Raw genomic sequence first — 18,518 nt, 5'->3', positions numbered from 1 at the left:
CTTAAGAAAATATTGAAATTAAGGGTATGTTTAACCCCTAAAGGATAGGTGTTTCACACTTGTGGAGCTTTCCCTCCTCCAGTCCTCCATTGAAGCTACTACGTACACCGCAACCGCCGTATCTGGGTTGTCTTAGTTTTGAGTTAAAAATGGATCTCTATTCCAAGTTAAAACTGTTAACTTTCCGTCAAAATCTAGGCATAACAGCAATTGCCAATGAAAATATGAAGTCATATGAAAAAGTCACTTATACCCCCACATTCCTGCATAAACAGACCAATTTATCCACTTGAGAAACGCTCCTTGTTTCTCAAGAAGAGAAACTGGGAATCACCCTTTCTTTTATTGGCTGCAAAGAACTGAAATCATTGCCGGAAGTAATACGCCATTTGACCTCCCTCACTACACTTGAAATAAAAGTTTGCCCAGTGAAATCACTGCCAGAAGCAATAAAAGACCTGACCTCACTCACACTACTAGAAAACAGTCAAATAACGACGGAAAATTTCCGTCGGAAACACCTTAATTTCCGTCGCAAAACTGTTTTCCGACGGAATTCCGTCGGAACTGGTTGTCGGAATACACGTTGTCGCAAAAAGGCCCTTTTCCGACGAAATTTCCGTCAGAAACATGTTTTCCGACGGAAATTCCGACGGAATTCTATCCGCCGGAAGTGAATTTTAGGTTCGGGAAAGTCCGTCGGAAAATTTCGACGGATATGATTCCGCCGGAAAATTCCGACGGAAATTCCGTCGGAAAATTCAATTAAAAAAACAAAAAAAAAAATGCACCCCACCCAGAACCACCAGCCCCCACCCCAGAACCACAAGCCCCACCCCAAAACCACCATCCCCACCCCAAAACTACCAGCCCGTTCTTATCCCACCACCACCAACACTACCACTCCAATAATGAACCCCAAAAAATGAAAATAAATCCCGAAAACACCGAAAAACGAAAATTAAACCCAACGAAATGAAAATCAACCCCAACGAAATGAAATCCACCCCCAAAAAATCGAAAATTAACACCACAAAACGAAAATTAGCCCAAAAATCTTAAATTAACAACGAAATCGAAAAAATCTACACAATTATCTGATAAAATTCATAAATTAACATAACAATTACAAAAATATACAATTATCCACTAAAATTAATAAATTAACATAACAATTACAAAGAAATTAACTAGATCTACAATCTAACCTAAATTAAAACTAGATCTACAAAACAAAAACCTTGAAAGTTGTTGGCTGTTGTTGTTGTTGCGTCGTGGTTGTTATTGTTGCGTTGTTGTTGTTGCTGCGTCGTTGTTGTTGCTGTTGCGTTGTTGCTGCCGACGTTGGTGGTGGTTGACGTTGCGTCAATGCTGGTGGTGGCTGGAGAGAGAAGAAGAGTATGACGGTGAGAGAAAAACTAAAGAGAAGATGGAGGATTGGAGATGAGTAGAGGGAGAAGAGACGGAGAGGAGGGAAAGGAGGAAAGAGAAGAGGAGAGGAGAGGAAAAGAGAGGAGAGAGAAAGAGAATGTGAAGGGGAAAGTGAAAAGAGGCGGAATAAGAAGAAGGGGATTAGGGTTAGTAAAAAATAAAGAATTTCTTTTTTTTTTAAATTAAAATTCCGACGGATTTTGTCGTCGAAAATTTCCGACGGAGTATTTTTCCGTCGGAATTTACCTTTTTCGACGGAAAATTCCGTCGGAACGTTTAAATATTCCGACGGATTTATTTTCCGTCGGAAATTTCTGGCGGATTTCCGACGGAATGTTTTAATTCGTCGGAAATATCCGACGGAAAATAAATCCGTCGGAAATATCAGTTTTTCCGACGGATTTAAAGGTCCGTCGGAATCGATCCGTCGCTATTTGAGCTGATTCTTGTAGTGTCAAAACACTTACAATATTTTGGCCAAGCCCTGAGGTCAAGTAACTTTTATGCCTTTGCAGAAACATTATATGTTGCAGTGGTTTCTTGATTCAATGGTATTCCATTTGTAATATGAAATGAAGCCTTAAAACGGGAGGAAAAATGACACTTATTTGCTGCAGGTTGCTAATGTGATTATAATTATTCCAAAGAAAATGAGTTAGAGATGTGCGATGCAGGTAAATAAAGAGGAAATTCAGGTAATAAAACGTAAATCTAGGGGCTCTGTAGGTATTTCAACCTATTTAATGGAGGACATAATTGTAACTTCCTGCTCATGACATGTACAAGTAGCCACATATCAGCTGACTACCCAGCAGACCTCACTAACAGCCTTAAACCATGATGTAACGCCATCTTTTGGCCGTAACTTAACTGCACATTAACATCTCAACCTCCAAATATCTTTGTCTCTCTCCTTGGACATTCTCAATAATCACGGTGATTGATAACGGGGCAAATTGATTTGGGTAATATGAGGCGTGCGATGAGTGACGACAGCGATGGTGAATTCAAAGTGCAACCACAGCGGCCAGAACTCTCCGATCTCGACCGCACAGAACCCCCTATCTAGATTACCGCTCCGTTTCAGTGAATAACGCCATTGATGGTTGCTCAAGCTTTTTTTTTTTTAAAGAAAGCTCAAGCTTTTCCTGTTTAGTTTCAATGGAGATTGGAGAAAGAGAGTTGAGTTTATCGGGGGATGGAATTTGGGGATTTGATTTTGGAGCTTTGGACATTGATGCTCCAACGATTTAGAGTCGCCGACGGTTGGGGAATATTGGGCGTCGGCGGGGAAGGTTTGCCCCAAATTTTTTTTTTTTTTTTTTTTGGGGTCATTTTGTGAAATTAAATAAAAAAGAAGGTTACCATTTTAATGATACACTTTTTTAGGGTTATCATTGAAAATTTCCCAAATTAATATTAACGTGTTTTACAATATATTTGTGAACCTAGTAGGCGTAAAGTATTGAAATATAAATTGAATATGTTTGTCAAAAAAAAAAAATTGAATATGGAAAATAAATATAATATTGAAACAAAGATAATTAAATAAATTAAAAGTGAAGACAATCAAACAAAATAAATTGAAATTATCTTTAAAAAAAAAGGTTGATTTTAAAACACTTTCAAACAAAATCAAACAAAATAAATTGAAATTATCTTTAAAAAAAAAGGTTGATTTTAAAACACTTTCAGACAAAAGCGTATTAAATTTATATAAAATCAAACACATTCAACAATCTAATAAAATCAAATGAAAGTTAAATGATATGGATTCAATAATGTATATTTAATTAAATAAGTTGAAAGTGAAGCACATTATTTAAAGCTAATTGAACATAATGAAAGTCATACACAATTAACCAAAGAGAAAAGCATCAAATGTAAGTGTTAAAAAAAAAACCCCTAAGTGAATCAATTGAAAGTGAAGTGCATTTGACAATCAAATTAAATCAAATGCATAAACAAATGGTAATTGAATTTAAATAAAGTCAAAAGCATTAAACGAAAAAAATGAATCAAATGAAAAACCAGAAAGGTAAAGTCATCACATTCAAACAAAACAAATTGAATAAAATGAAAGTCAAATGCATTCAACAAATCAAATTTACTTAAATGAAAGTTAAATTCACTCAACAAGATTAATTGAATTATTAGAAACTTAAACACATTCAAATAAAAATAATTGAATCAAATTAAAGCCAAACTCAGTTGAACAAACAAATTAAATCAAATGTAAGTTAAATACATTCAAACAAGGCTTACTGAACAAATGACAATCAAATAAATTAAAATAAAAGATTGTCAGACAGCTAGTTGAATCAAAAGAAAGTTAAATGCATTCAACAAAAACTAATAACTGCAAGATTTGGAAGAAAGTTAAATGCATTCAACAACGCTAATTGAATCAAATTAAAGTCAACCAACCCTAAAATAAAATTTAAAGTCAATCATATTCAAATAGAGTTAATTATATCAAAAGAAAGTGAAATGCATTAAACAAATTAAATGAAATATAATTACATGAAAGTATAATTCATTCAACAAAGCTAATTGAATCAATAGAAAGTCAAATATATTGAAACAAAGATAATTGAATAAAATTAAAGTCAAAAAATGTAGAAATAACAATTTAAAACAAGTGAAAGTCAATTACATTCAAATAAAATTTATTAAATCAAATGAAAGTCAAATGAATTCTACAAAAGGTACTTGAATCAAATGTAAGTCAAACACATACAAACAAAGTTAAATGATCGAATCAAATGGATGTCAAATGAATTCAACAAAGCTAATTGAATCAAATGAAAGTGAAATAGATTAAAGAAAACTAAAAAAATCAAATAAAAATGAAAGTCAAACACTTTCAAACAAAGGTAATTAAATCAAATAAAAGTCAAACGCTTTCAAACAAAGGTAACTAAATACAATGAAAGTAAATGAATTCAACAAAAGTATTATATCATATGAAAGTTAAAAATACTACTCCGTATATATTAGTTTTGTTTCGATTTTACGTGTTTTATAGTTCAAAAAAAGTTTATATATTATTTGTCAATTACATACAATCTAACCCTTACATCCAACAATTCAAAGTTTATCCAAGATGAGGTCGAGTTTGGGGAGGATCAAATTGACTCGTAAATATATCGATTCGAGCTGAAATGGATCCAGTTTTGTCCGAGTCGATATTTAGTAGCTTGCTAAATGATTTGGTCTTAGTAGATCGAACCCACTATATACTATAACATTTGTTCCTTCTCTTTAATATTGTAACTAAATGAAATATAGATGTGATGATATGAGTACTTAAATACCAGTATTATAAAATTAATAATTATGATTGAGTAAAAAAATGATTGTATAACATAATAATATTTATATTAGATACTCTCCTTTTTTTTTTAAATAAACATAACACTTTCTATTTTCATTTATTTCATAATAATTGACCTTTTTATTTAGTAATGACGGATAACTTTTTTATTATTTCTCTCTCCAACTAACCCTATTTACACTACTTTTTGTATTAATTATTATTTCACTCTCCTACTAACAATCAAATATATCCCTACTAACTATACTTATATCAAAAAAAAATTTTAAAAAAAAATTCTCTTTTTGGTTCCCACCTTATAATATACCATAAGCATCCGTAAAAAAAATACTTTATATTTCCTCTCTATATCTCCACACCTCCTAAAGATGCCAAGGTATTTGTAATTTCAAATTAATGCAATTATAAACAAATGGATTAATTTAATACCCTTTCTGCTTAGTAATAATCTCAACATTTTCTCTTTAGGAAATTTTTGATTTGGACCCACAATAATTTTTTAGTTATGGCTCCAACCATCCCCAATCTATGTTAAGAATTGAACTCGGGTCCAATAGAAAATAAATAAGAAGTCATACCATTTTTGCTATATATTTGATACTTTTGCTTATTGTAGGCCACGAGTTTTTTTTTTTTTTTTTTTTTTTTTGTATACAACTTATTTTCTTCAACTAAATCTATAATAAAAGTATTTAAGATTATTAGAATACATGAAAACTATGATACAAAGTAAAAAATATCTAACGTATAGACTAGGGGCATCGCCTTAGCTAAACACTAGTTACAATATTATACGGAGTAATGATTACTCGTATACAAATTTTTTTTTAATTATGTTATGAAATAATTCTTTGACCCAATGACACCCTTCATATGTATTAACACTTAATTATTTCAACCGTTAATGTTAAGTTTAATATGAAACGAACGGAGTAAATAACAAGCATAATTTTAATAACTTGGATTTTCATACAAAGTGCACATGAGCACATCATGGATATTTAGTTATTTACCCATAAATGTCCAAAGAGTACTCATAAATGATGACCGACTTACTTATCAAGGGTCTTTAAAGCACCAACTACCTTACATTTAATAAATTTTAAAGCACCAACTTCACCTTCAAGAGTCAAGATACATACCAGTACATTTTAACGAAGTTAAATTTGCGTCGTTTGCCGTTATCCTACCTGTGGCATACTGCATCTGACTCATTGGCCACTTGTACATTTGATGAGTTGGCAATAAAAGATTGACATTGTAAATCAATCAAAGAGATTAACTGGGCAAGCCCCGTAAATAAATGTTTCTTTCTTACATGTAGGCTTCTCTTTTTAAAAAAATTGATTACAGCAACTGAAGACACTTCATACTAAATAAATTTCTAAATTTTTGCAGTGCCTCAAGAGGTTGTGCAAGTCCAAAGAACATGAACTTTCACTTGAATTTGGTTTTCATTTGTTTACATTGACTCTGGTTTTCTGGCCACTTCTGCTACATTCATCTCCGCATTACGGGGCATAATTCTTGCAAATGCTGGTTTGTGGATGTATCTACCATACTTATATTGGAAGCCCTGAAGTATTGGATTTTAATCAGTTTTGCTTATGCTCTTGCCACATGATAACTGGACAAGTTGAAATTTAACATCAATGAAAACATGCATGCAGGTTAAGAAGCTCTCAATGTTTATTTTTTCTGTCTAATATTTACACAACAGTTTTAACTTGTATACATGTGAAATTTGGCTAATTATTTACATGTGTTTGAACAATGGACAGTCCAGCTGCACGCACACAGAAATCCATGACGACTCAGCAGAAGGATAGCAATTTCCCTGCCCTTGACATTCTACAATGGAATGGAATTGACGGTTACTGCTCTGTATATGACCTAGGAGATCATGTTGCAAACTTGCGACCATATTGCTAACAAGTTTAGACTCAGCATAGCAACTGTGGTTCTAGCAGCGTGTTTTTGACATTCAATGCTTATGTTATTGGCTGGCTTGCTCGTGTTGATCGACATGGTGACCTGTTGTTACATTATGCAATTGTACCTGATGAAGAAATGATTCACTGATACATTGATACCTGTTTTCATTTCAAGTGGATCACGGTTTAGCTGTTGCTGCGCAATGGTACCATATCAGTTCCTATCAGATGATGCAGAGTTACCTTAGCTCAACTTTCTGTAATTTCTATGCAAATATAAGTGCTTGTAGTCTAGTTGTTTGCTCTCACCTAAGTACATAATGTGGGGGCAGTTGACAACCCTTCCTAGAAGGTGGGTTTTCTGTCCTTCTGATGCTTTTAACTGGTGAGAAAATTAATACAGCAATGTTGCTTTCTGTCATGCCTGATTTTTAATTTTTAGTGCCCAATAGAATATATATGTCTCGAATTTGTAGGCTTATGTTCGGAAGAAACGGTTTGCAATGGCTATGAGATATTAATATCTAAGCAGCACTGTGAAGTTACAGAAACTAATTTATGGAGTATTTTCACTAGTTAGGCAATATAATGCCACTTGACGCTTTTATAGTTTATACATCTATGAGCTGCTTTATCAAATTAGTGACTGCCACTAAAGATATCTTGCAGCCCTTAAAAAGATTTCCTTAAATGATTTCAGATTGTCATAGAGGAAATATTCTTGATCTTGTTTAAGTATATATGTAAACCAAGTTACTAGAATTACAAGTTTCAAAATAACAAGTTAAATTCACTTGCATTTTGTAGTCATTTACTTCTACTGTTTGTCAACTTTGGGTTGAATGGAAGTTGTTGCCACCTGTGCTACTATGGTTCTACTTTTACAGTTCTACGTACTACGGCTATGCCGTGCAAATTACTTTGCAACTTCAATCAATAATCATCTCAATGATTGGTTAGAATTGCTTGCTCTAGAATGTTTTGCAGCTTTCTCTGTTTTTTGGAGTTATTTCATATGAGTCACTATTATATGATTCCCATTTATTTTCCTCACATTAATCTATTAATAATTATATGCTTTTGTTACAGCAGTAAATTCTCCAGCCACTCTTCCTTTGCCGTTAGCTGCATTTTTGAGCCTCACTATAAACTTGACAAAGTATGGCAGCGTTTCGTCAATCTGGCTGGACCAGCCCTTGAGTCCCTTGCAACTGACTGCCTATGGCAATGCATGCCTATTGTGGCTTCTTTGTGGACACAAAAGGAAAAACGTTGGAGTGATTTCCTTGTCTTCTCGGCATCACGTACCGTCTTCCTCCATGACAACAATGTTGTGGTTCAGCTTCTCGGAGTTGCTTTACTACTACACTTGGTCTCAGCACCAACCCTTCTTCAAGCAGAGGTGCGTGGGGTTGCTGACCTTCTTGGCCATGGATTTGGGGGATATCTCCTGTTGCTCTAGAAATTCTATACTTGCGTGTATATCGCTCTGTTAGAGATATCTCTTACTGCAGTCTGTTCGAGAGATAGTAGGTGCTGGGATATCTAAGCAATCAAGAAAGAAACTTAAAAGGACAAAAATGGGACCAATAATATACAGGCAGGTCTCACTCGATGTGATAATGACTAAAGTGAAACTGGCAGCTTGTCTTGCTGCTACACTTCTGTGGTTATCAGGGGGACAGTGCTTGGTTCAGTGTCTATTAAAAGAAACTCATCTACCTTCTTGGTTCATATCAGTTCAGAGATCTGCACTAGAAGAAGAATCAGAAGAAATAGTTTCAACGTTTAGAGGTCATGCATTGGCGTATTTTATAGTCCTGTGTGGAGCCTTTGCTTGGGGTGTTGACTCATCACCACCTGCATCCAAACAACGCCCTAGAACTCTTGGGCAATACGTGGAAGTTCTAGCAAGTGCTTTGGATGGTAAGATCTCTTTGGGTTGTGATTCAGTTGTATGGAAAGCTTATGTTTGGAGGTTCATAAACTTACTGGTAGGGTGCACACCAAATTGGGTGGTGGAAATGGACGTGAATGTATTGATGAGATTGAGTGGATGACTGATTCACTGGAATGAAGAGGACATTGCTTATTTGCTTTTGCATTGCTCACGACTGATGGGATGAACACCATGGGTGCAGCTGCAAAGCTCATAGTAGAAAGTGAGAGATAACGCTCATCTTTCTTTCTTTTTGCTGCACCTGAAATTTTATAAAAGGTGTCTGCTAGTTTCTAGTAGAATTGTACATGAGTTTCATCTTCATGTAGGGTAGTTGTGCAGCCATGACCACATTGAATTTTATTTTAGTTGTGCAGCCATGACCACATTGTGGTTTCTAATAGTACATGTTTACTCATATTGAGATTATGCAACTAATCTTTGTACCATAGCTATCTTTTATTATCTTGCTACGAGTATTAAATAGGGAGGTGTATAGTATTGGCCTTTTTTTTTTTTTTTTTTTTTTTTTTTAAATGAACTCGTAGGTGATGATTTCTTCAGGGCTTACATTCAAATTTTTTGTTTGGTATCAAATTGGTTGGCAAGTCAATTTTATGCGCTCTGTATTTCCAAATTTTATTCATGTATTTAAATAAATGAAGCAGATCCCAAGTGACTTAATTACTGAGATCACTATGGCTCATCTATAATATATCAAGCCTATGTTAGTCTTTAGAGACGAAATAACCCCTTAAAACCTGAAGAGAACATTTTTCGACACTCATGTCGTGGTGGCTCATCACTAACGGAATCCTAATGGTGACCGTTAAGTGATGGCAAAAGTCAAATTAGTGCTTTTTAGTGGTAGTAAAAGTCAAATTTTTAAAAAAACTTAAAATGGACTAGTTTGCCAAAAATGAAAATGTAACTCTTAAATAAAGGGCCACATTTGGCAATTTATTGGTTATGCTCAATTATTTTGAAACGATATTAATAGTAGCTAGCACACATAATTCACTAATCTTTTTAGGGTTAAATAATCAAAATCAGTTATTTTAAAATACAAGTAGTAGTGAGCTCACGGCTTACACAATCCATTAATCTACTTCTTAATTGGTGCATACTTTAAGTATGGAGGGATAATTTTTAATGGATTACAGCATGATATAATTGAATATTGCCATAGGCTGCACATCGATCAGTATAGATAAATCATACATATTTGGATACTTGCGTTACATTGGACATGATAATGTATTCTTTTGATATGCGTTTGCTTTCGGTCTCAAACAACCAACTTGCTTTCTACTAATTTTTTAAGGTAACTTGTATATTAAATTAATCATTGGGCGAATGAAGTTTAAGAATTGTTAATCAGATACAGTGTAATTTCTTTACGTCTATTTTAGAGAGGACCATTAGGAATCCTATGTAGATGAAAAAGCTGAGGTTCACCCATCATTTAAAGACGGTCGTAGAACTCACATACATATTCCACCAACCAAAAACTATAGAATACTCATTAGCTTCATCCTTTTTCTGCTGTGTTCTCTTGAAAACTTATCTGTACAATGGACGTTGCTACTGCACTTACTGTTGCTCAGACGCTGTTTGCGACATTACAGTGTGCAGAAGTGCGACAGCTATGTTCCATTTGTAATTATGAATCTGAGCTTCAAAAGTTGCTTGATACTGTCAAAACCATTAATAATTTCCTCCTGGATGCTGACTCCAAGTGCCAGGAGCTCACAAATGAAGGCAAATACTGGGTCCAGAACCTCAAGGATGCTGTCTATGACGCTGATGATCTAATGGATGAATTCAACACAATTGCTCACCAGTTGAAGAGAATGCCTGGTGGTAAGGTTCTTAAGAAGGTACGCCGTTTCTTCTCCTCTAATAACCAACTGATGTTTGCTGTTAATATGTCAAGAGAGATAAAGAAGCTTAGGGAGAAGTTGAATAGCTTGGCTAAAAACCATAGTGATTTTGGGTTTAGTGAGTTGTATAAGCCTGTTAAGAGTAGAGAGGAAACCTGTTCTTATGTGTACGAACAGAGTATTATTGGGAGAGATGCTGACAAGGAGGCCATTGTGAAATTGTTGTTAAAGAATGATTCAGAGAAAAATATATCTTTTGTGACTATTGTGGGGATTGGAGGGTTAGGGAAAACCGCTCTTGCACAACTTGTGTTTAATGATCTTCGGATTAGAGAGGCATTTAAGAAAATGTATTGGGTTTGTGTGTCTGAAAGTTTTAGCATGAAAGATATTCTAGGTAAGATGCATAAGGGGGAGGAGCGTAATTTAGAGGATCTATGTGTGGAAGGTCGAAAACAGATAGAAGGGAAAAGGTACTTGCTGGTTTTGGATGATGTATGGTGTGAGAACTATGGAAAATGGGATGAGTTGATTAACTTCTTGATTTTAGGTGGGAGAGGAAGTAGGATCTTGGTAACTAGCCGCTCCAAAAAGGTGGCACGATCTATTGGAAACTATCCAATACATGAGTTACAAGGTCTCTCAAAAAAGGATTCTTGGGAATTGTTCAAGAAAATATCACTTGGGCAGACAGAAGACGAAGCTGTCACTGGCCTAGTTGAAATTGGCAAAGCAATTGTGAGAAAATGTGCCGATGTGCCTCTCTCCATAAGGGTGGTTGCTAGTTTGTTGCGTGGTCAAGATATAACAGTTTGGCAGTCATATAAAAGAATTGATTTGTCTGAAATGTGTGATGGTGAGGAAGGAATAATGCCAACATTGATATTTAGCTATTATCATCTTGCTCCGGAGTTAAAATGTTGTTTTAGCTTTTGCTCACTCTTCCCTGAGGATCACGTCATTGAAAAAGAGGTGTTAATTAGTCTCTGGATGGCACAAGGATATCTAGTTCCACGTGCTAAACACGAGAGCATGGTAGATGTCGGTGAAAAATATATATCTATTTTATTGCATAGATGTTTTTTCCAAGATATTAGAAGGGATGGTTTTGGTGAAGTGAATTCATTTAAAATGCACGATCTCATACATGACCTTGCTAGAAAAGTAGCAGGAAAAGAATATTTGACATTAACAGCTTGTACAAATGATTTTGAAAGGAAAGTTCTTCATCTGTCTATTGATAGTGATAAAGGACTGGCTAAGTGGTTAGATTCAAACAATAATAAATGTAAAACACTGCGAACCTGTTTCAAGAATTGTTATATTCAGAGTAGGAATTTGGATGCAATCATTTCAAAGTGTAGTCGTGTAAGGGTATTGGCTTTACAGGGTTGTTTGACAACTAAAAACTTACAAGATATAGTTGGCAAATTATTACACTTGAGGTACCTGGATCTGTCACATAATTCGAAATTGGAGATGCTCCCTAAGACGATCACCAAGCTACACAATTTACAAACTCTAAAATTGAGTTATTGTAATAATCTGAAGGAGTTGCCGGAGGACACAAGCGAACTAGTAAATCTTAGGGTGTTGAATATAGATAGATGTTATAGGTTGACTCATATGCCAGCTGGTATGGGTAAATTAACGTGTCTTCAATCACTACCGTTGTTTATAATGCATGTGGATGATGAACTGAAGCAAGAAAAAAAAGGCAAACCCATAGACTTGAAAGCTTTGATCAATAACCTCAGAGGTGATCTCTATGTTAGACATTATCCAAGACCAAACAATGCTTGTACAGTTGTCCGATTAAAGTCTTTGAAGTTAAGGTGTGAACTTGAGTCTTGTCACAATTCTCACAAAGATAGTCAAGAGATATTGCTGGAGATCCTGTTCTTTAATCACCAATTTCACGAGTTAAACATGGAGAAATATGGTGGTACCAAATTGCCAAGTTTGGCGTCAGGGCTTGTGAGTATCCACTTGACACGATGTGATGAGTTGCAGTATCTGTCATCATCACTGAGTCAACTTTGTCATCTCAAACGTCTTTCCCTTGAGAATATGGAGAGTATAGAGTACATAGAGAGTGATGTACCATCTCCATCAGCGAAATTCTTCCCATCTCTTGAGAAGTTAGTTCTATTTGAATTGCCAAAATTAAAGGGATGGTGGAGAGATATAACACGGTTGGAGAAAGAAGCTGCTTACCATTTGTCATTTCCCCCGCTCCATGACTTGACTATTAGTAGTTGCAAGAGATTGACATACTTTCCTTCATGTCCACATGTGGCACATCTGTGTATTTACAATGTCAATGAAGCATTGACATTTTGTGTGAAAGAAGGTGGTGCTCAAAGCAATCCATTCTCTTACGAGAAGTTGATGATAAATAATTCATGCGTATTCAATTCCCTATTTAGAGAGTTTGTGGGAACCGTTGTTTGTATCGAATTGAATGATATAGAAAATTTGGGAACAATTAGGGAGGGACTTCAATTCTGCGCCTCTTCTCTTCGAGAACTTAAAATTATCAATGGTTGTTGGGGAGTGGAGAATCTGGGAATAGAGCATCTCACCAACCTAAAATCCCTCTCATTATCAGTCAATATAGAAAAGATTCCATGGAAATCTCTTTACTCTCTTTCTTCCTTGGAAATAACTAATTCAAAAGCAGTAAAACTGCCAACAGATATTCAGTACTTAACATCCCTTCAATCCCTCTTTCTTTTTAACTGCCGCTACTTGGAAGACCTTGGGGAATGCATCAACTCTCTTACATCTCTGCAGCATCTTCAACTTCAATACTGCGACCAACTCAAATCATTGCCGAAAGAAATGTGCTACCTCACCTCCTGCACTACACTTGAAATAAAGGATTGCCATCAACTGGAATCACTACCAGAAGCAATGCGACACTTGACCTCCCTCGGTACACTTGAAATAAAAGATTGCCCTGAACTGAAATCACTGCCAGAAGCAATGCGACATCTCACCTCCCTCTCTACACTTAAAATAATTAACCCCAATCCTGAGCTGAAGGATAGATGCCGGAAACCAAACGGAGAAGACTGGCCCAAAATACGCCACATTCATCGTATAAATATTTCAAGTTATTGAAGGTAAGATAGCATATTACTTCCTTTTTATTTGTTAATTTATTTAACAGCCTTTTTCGCTTCACGCTCTTAAATAACTGTAATTGTTATGCAAATATTCCCACAGTTGTATGGAAGGCCTATGTTTCAAGGTTCATAAACTTGATGGTAGGGTGCACACCAAATTGGGTGGTGGAAATGGACGTGAATGTATTGATGAGATTGAGCGAAGGACTGATTCACTGGAAAGAAGAGGACATTGCTTTTGCGTTACTCACGATTGGTGGGAGGAATACCATGGGTGCAGCTGCAAAGCTCATAGTAGAAAGTGAGAGATAACGCTCATCTTTCTTTTTTTCTTTTTGCTGCACCTGAAATTTTATAAAAGGTGCCTGCTAGTTTCTAGTAGAATTGTACATGACTACATGAGTGTCATCTTCATTTAGGGTAGTTGTGCAGCTATGACCAAATTGTATTTTTATTTGAAGTTTACTCATATCGAGATTATGCAACTAATCTTTGTACCATAGCTGTCGATTTTTTTACCTTAGCTTACTACGAGTATTAATTAAGGGGGCTGCCCAGTTCATCTATTTGATTGACAAACTTTGTCAATCAAATTGTCCACATCAGCGGATTAGGTGACTGCAAATATGAGTCAGAAAAATGAATTTACACGTGGGACGGTTCATGTAAACGGCTGTTGCTATCTTCTGTTAGAGCATGAGTTAGTGAGGTAACCATGGTTGAGGGTAGATATTTTTGGAGTTTTTTAAAGTAGGTAGTTGGTCATTAACTTCAGTCAAATTCCATTGTTTGACTGATATTTCTCTCCTTCAATACATCATTCTGTTGCAAATATGTAAAAAAATCATGCAGCTCTCAAAACGGAGTGTCTGATCCATACAAATCCATCGCCAATTCGGATCTGTTCAAGCATTCAGGTTGTAATCAAAATATCTAATGTATTAGGGAATGCTCCGTTTGTGTGAAAGGTTAGTGTGGGATATTTATTTTCTCCGTAATGAGTTTGCAAATCATTATGTAGAGTCATTTGCATACATACTCTTATGATCATGATTCACCGAATTATCATAGGCACTATGTAGAAAGTGTTTTCATAAAATGGTTGCTTGTTGGAATTGGAAGTTTTTGATGTTACTTTTGTTCAAAATATTTTGTTTTTTCTTTAAATGAATACATGCATTAATAGTTGTGTTGTAGATGGTGTGAGATTCTTTCCATTTCCAGTCTAGCTCCCAAGTATTTCCATTTTTAAGCGTTAACACATGTTACACTAACAACTCATAGATAGATTCCCTTCGAAAATGGTTGTGACTGGTTGATAAGACCTTTTGGACAATGAAACTAATGTGTTGTGTCACGATCTGTATTTCAAGCAGGTTATTGTTATTGTCTTAGAATCAGATTTTCATATAATATGGGTGACAGTGTGGGTGATGGAATAATGAGTGAAAATGTGGGTGATGATGTATGCGACAGTGTAGAATCTGAATGTGAAATCATTGAAGGTCATGACATTGGGAGTGAAGTTGGGTGTGGGGAGCAGAATGGAGAAATGTTTTTATCTCCAAATACCACGAATGGCACAGGAGGGACTGTTGTTGGTAGTAATAATGTTAGTGTAGTCAACCATGTTGAACCTCCAAAAATTGGAATGATTTTTAAGAGTTGGCAAGATGTCGAGGCTTATTACAAATCATATGCTGAGCAACAGGGTTTTGGAGTTACTAGGGCTCAAGGTGTGTATTCAAAGGGGGAGGTGAGAGATCGTACTGCAACGACATGGAGGTGTGAATGTTGGGGTAGACCAGACATGAGAGCGATGAGGGAAGCAAAGAAGAGGGCAAAGGCAATGGATGTATCAGGTTCAGGAGGCGTTGTTGGTGGTGTTGTGTGTGCGGATGAGTTGAGCCAACGTAAGCGCAAGTCTAAAAAGTGTGAGTGTCAGGCAAAGGTCTATGCTAGTATTAATCGTGGTGGGGAATGAGAGATCAAGAAAGTTGAGTTGGAGCATACGCACAATGCTACCCCACGTAAGGCTAGTTTAGTGAAAGAGTATAGAATGAAGGGATTAACAAGTAGGGCTAGGAAGAGGTTGTTAGACTTTTTTGAAGAAGGTGTGCCTGTTTCGCAAATTCATGGGGAAGATTGAGGTGTACAAGACTTGGCTCATGAGGTGTACAAGGGATTAACAAGGTGTGCCTGTTTCGCAAATTCGCAAATCCTCTGTTTTACCGTGAAAGACTTGGCTCATGAGGTGTACAAGGCTAGAAGATTGAAAATGTTAGGAGGTGATTCAAGAACTTTGATGACATATTTTAGGAAAATTCAAGAAGGGAACAGGAATTTCTTTCATTCTATACGTATAGACCCAGAGGGTAGTTTGAAAGATGTTATTTGGGTTGATGGGCGATGTCGGGCAGCATACGAAGAATTTGGTGATGTTGTATGTTTTGATGCTACGTACTTGACGAATGCGTACGAGTTACCATTTGTCAATTTTGTGGGTGTAAACCATCATGGTCAAACCATATTGTTGGGTTGTGCATTGGTTTCTCACGAGGACTGTGATACCTTCAGATGGATATTCCAGCAGTGGTTGATATGCATGAATAACAAAGCCCCAGCGGCAATTCTTACTGATCAAGCAGCGGCCATGAGGAAACCCTTAGAGGAGGTGATGCCCGCGACGCGTCATCGATGGTGCATATGGCACATTATGAGAAAAATTCCTGAAAAATTAGGCAAATGCAAAGGGTTAGTAATACTTTTGTTAGTGCCTATGGTATATTATACAGTATGAATCTATTATTTACAACTAATATAAATCACTACATGTCACTACATGCAGGTACAAACAATTCAAACCTTTGTTGAAAGCAATTGTGTATGAACGATTGACTGTTGATGAGTTTGAGAATGGTTGGTCAAAGTTAATTAGAGACTACAACCTAGAAAACAATGATTGGTTGTCAAGCCTTTATACTGAAAGGCATATGTGGGTTCCGGTGTATTTGAGAGACTATTTCTGGGCGGGTATGAAGACAACGCAACGGGTGGAAAGTATCAACAGTTTTTTTGATGGTTTTGTGAATCGTACCACTAAGCTCTTTGAATTTCCCATTAAATATGCCAAAGCCATGGAGAAGCGTGTGCGTGATGAGACAGCGGCAGATGCAAACTGTGCTAAGTATGTGAGGAGGCTAGTGACTGGTTTTAAGGTTGAGAAATTTTTTCAGAGTCTGTACATAGACACCAAGTTCCAGGAGGTGCAGACTGAATGTACTAGAATGATGTATTGCTACTGCAGAGAAAGCAAATTGTTGGCTGGAAATATAATAGAGTATGATGTAGAAGACCGTGTGTGGATTGTTCCAGAAGGTAAGAGTGAGGAAGTAATAACCGATCGTAGAAGGTATTTCACAGCAACATTCAACAAAGACACGTTGGAGGTTGAATGTCAATGTCGAAAATTCATTACACATGGTATAATGTGCAAACACATGATGCAAATACTTGATAAGAATCATATTGTTGACATTCCTGAAAGATATGTTCTAAGGAGATGGCGAAAGGATATACTCAGGAAACACACACGGGTTGCGGTGTCATATCACGACCCAGACAAATATGCGGCTACACAAAGGTACAATAAGCTGATGTCTGAGTTTGAAGAGTTATGCGACCAAGCCGCTATGGTGAATGAAGATGTAGTTTCCTTGGTTAGCAATGCACTCATGAACATTAGGAATGAAGTTCTACAGTGCAGGAATAAAAAGGCAGCAGAGAGTTTGAACTTATCTTTTCCCGATGAGGCTACTGAACCGAATTGTGAACCACATACAAGCAGGAATACTGTGTGGAATGCTAATGGGCCTCTTCATCAACATACTCTACAGTCAATTGAAATTGATTCCGACAATGACTGCCCAGACGTGCCACCGTGTGGTAGTACTCTAGTGAAGGATCCAATTGTTACTAGAAAACCTCGGGGAAGACCTGCTGGATCTCGAAATAAGACATTGGCAGAGATGGGTTTCAAGAAAGCTTGTAAGAAAAAGCAGACAACCACTGAGGATTCCACTAAAAAAGCTGTGCCGGCCAACGCAAAATCAAAGGTCAAAGGTAAAACTGCAGCACAAAAGAAACCAAGAGAGCCTACCAAAGGCATCGGTGCTGCAAACAACAGCAAAGTAGTATGCCGGAGAGGCAGTGGTACAGTCACACGATCCTCACCAAGGAAATCTTCGGCAACTTCAAACAAGGTGCCTCTAACACATGCGTTTTTTTTTCCCATTGTAGACTTCAACATTGTGTACTAAATACCTGCTGTCTGCTGATCATATTCTTGTTGATGTAGGCACATAAGGTTAAAATGCTAGAAGATTTGGTCCCAATAATGTCATTGTCAATTATGGTACGTTTGTATAATCATATCTCGTAACAATACTTTTTTTAATGGCTATTTTAATTAACTGCGTATCCGTTCTTAGGGAAAACGGAAAGCTGCATCTGATACACGAATCAATTGTCCCAACAAGATTTTGTGCCGAGTGAGAAAGAAGAGGGCCTGAATAGTTTAAACTCCGTCCGCATGCTTTCCTATGCCGGGATACAAGACATACTTTGGATAAGCATTGTGTTAACTAAGTGGTGTTTGTGTTTATGTTATTTTTGTTGTCAACCGAACTTTTTAAGTTAGATTCATAGTATGTTTTTAAGACATGTGATGCATGTCTACAATTTATTTGGATTATTTTGTCCTAGTTTTAAGTTCCTAACTCTTAGGTTATCTTCACTAGGTACTTGAGTTCAGTCATAATTGACGAACATATAACCGAATATGGGTCTTGGTTAAATTTCATA

The 18,518-nt window shown here is 36.3% G+C and overlaps 2 protein-coding genes across 2 annotated transcripts; both read left to right on the top strand.

The window, feature by feature from the left end:
• Window positions 1-6,541: 6,541 nt before the first annotated feature.
• On the top strand, window positions 6,542-13,967 carry LOC145607237 (mediator of RNA polymerase II transcription subunit 33B-like). The gene is made up of 5 exons (XM_081662958.1): window positions 6,542-6,652; window positions 7,035-7,087; window positions 7,792-8,104; window positions 8,199-8,680; window positions 13,781-13,967. The coding sequence occupies exons 1-5, from the start codon at window positions 6,542-6,544 to the stop codon at window positions 13,965-13,967; spliced, it is 1,146 nt and encodes a 381-aa protein (XP_081519084.1).
• Window positions 13,968-15,933: 1,966 nt separating this feature from the next.
• LOC145607235 (protein FAR-RED IMPAIRED RESPONSE 1-like) lies at window positions 15,934-18,226 on the top strand. Its single transcript, XM_081662956.1, has 4 exons — window positions 15,934-16,409; window positions 16,504-17,917; window positions 18,013-18,069; window positions 18,146-18,226. The coding sequence occupies exons 1-4, from the start codon at window positions 15,934-15,936 to the stop codon at window positions 18,224-18,226; spliced, it is 2,028 nt and encodes a 675-aa protein (XP_081519082.1).
• Window positions 18,227-18,518: the final 292 nt, after the last annotated feature.

Source organism: Chenopodium album, chromosome 23, assembly GCF_948465745.1.
Source record: "Chenopodium album chromosome 23, dcCheAlbu1.1, whole genome shotgun sequence".
Lineage (NCBI taxonomy): Eukaryota > Viridiplantae > Streptophyta > Magnoliopsida > Caryophyllales > Amaranthaceae > Chenopodium > Chenopodium album.
Note: the sequence above shows the minus strand (reverse complement) of the source record. Positions and strands in the feature narration are given on the sequence as shown.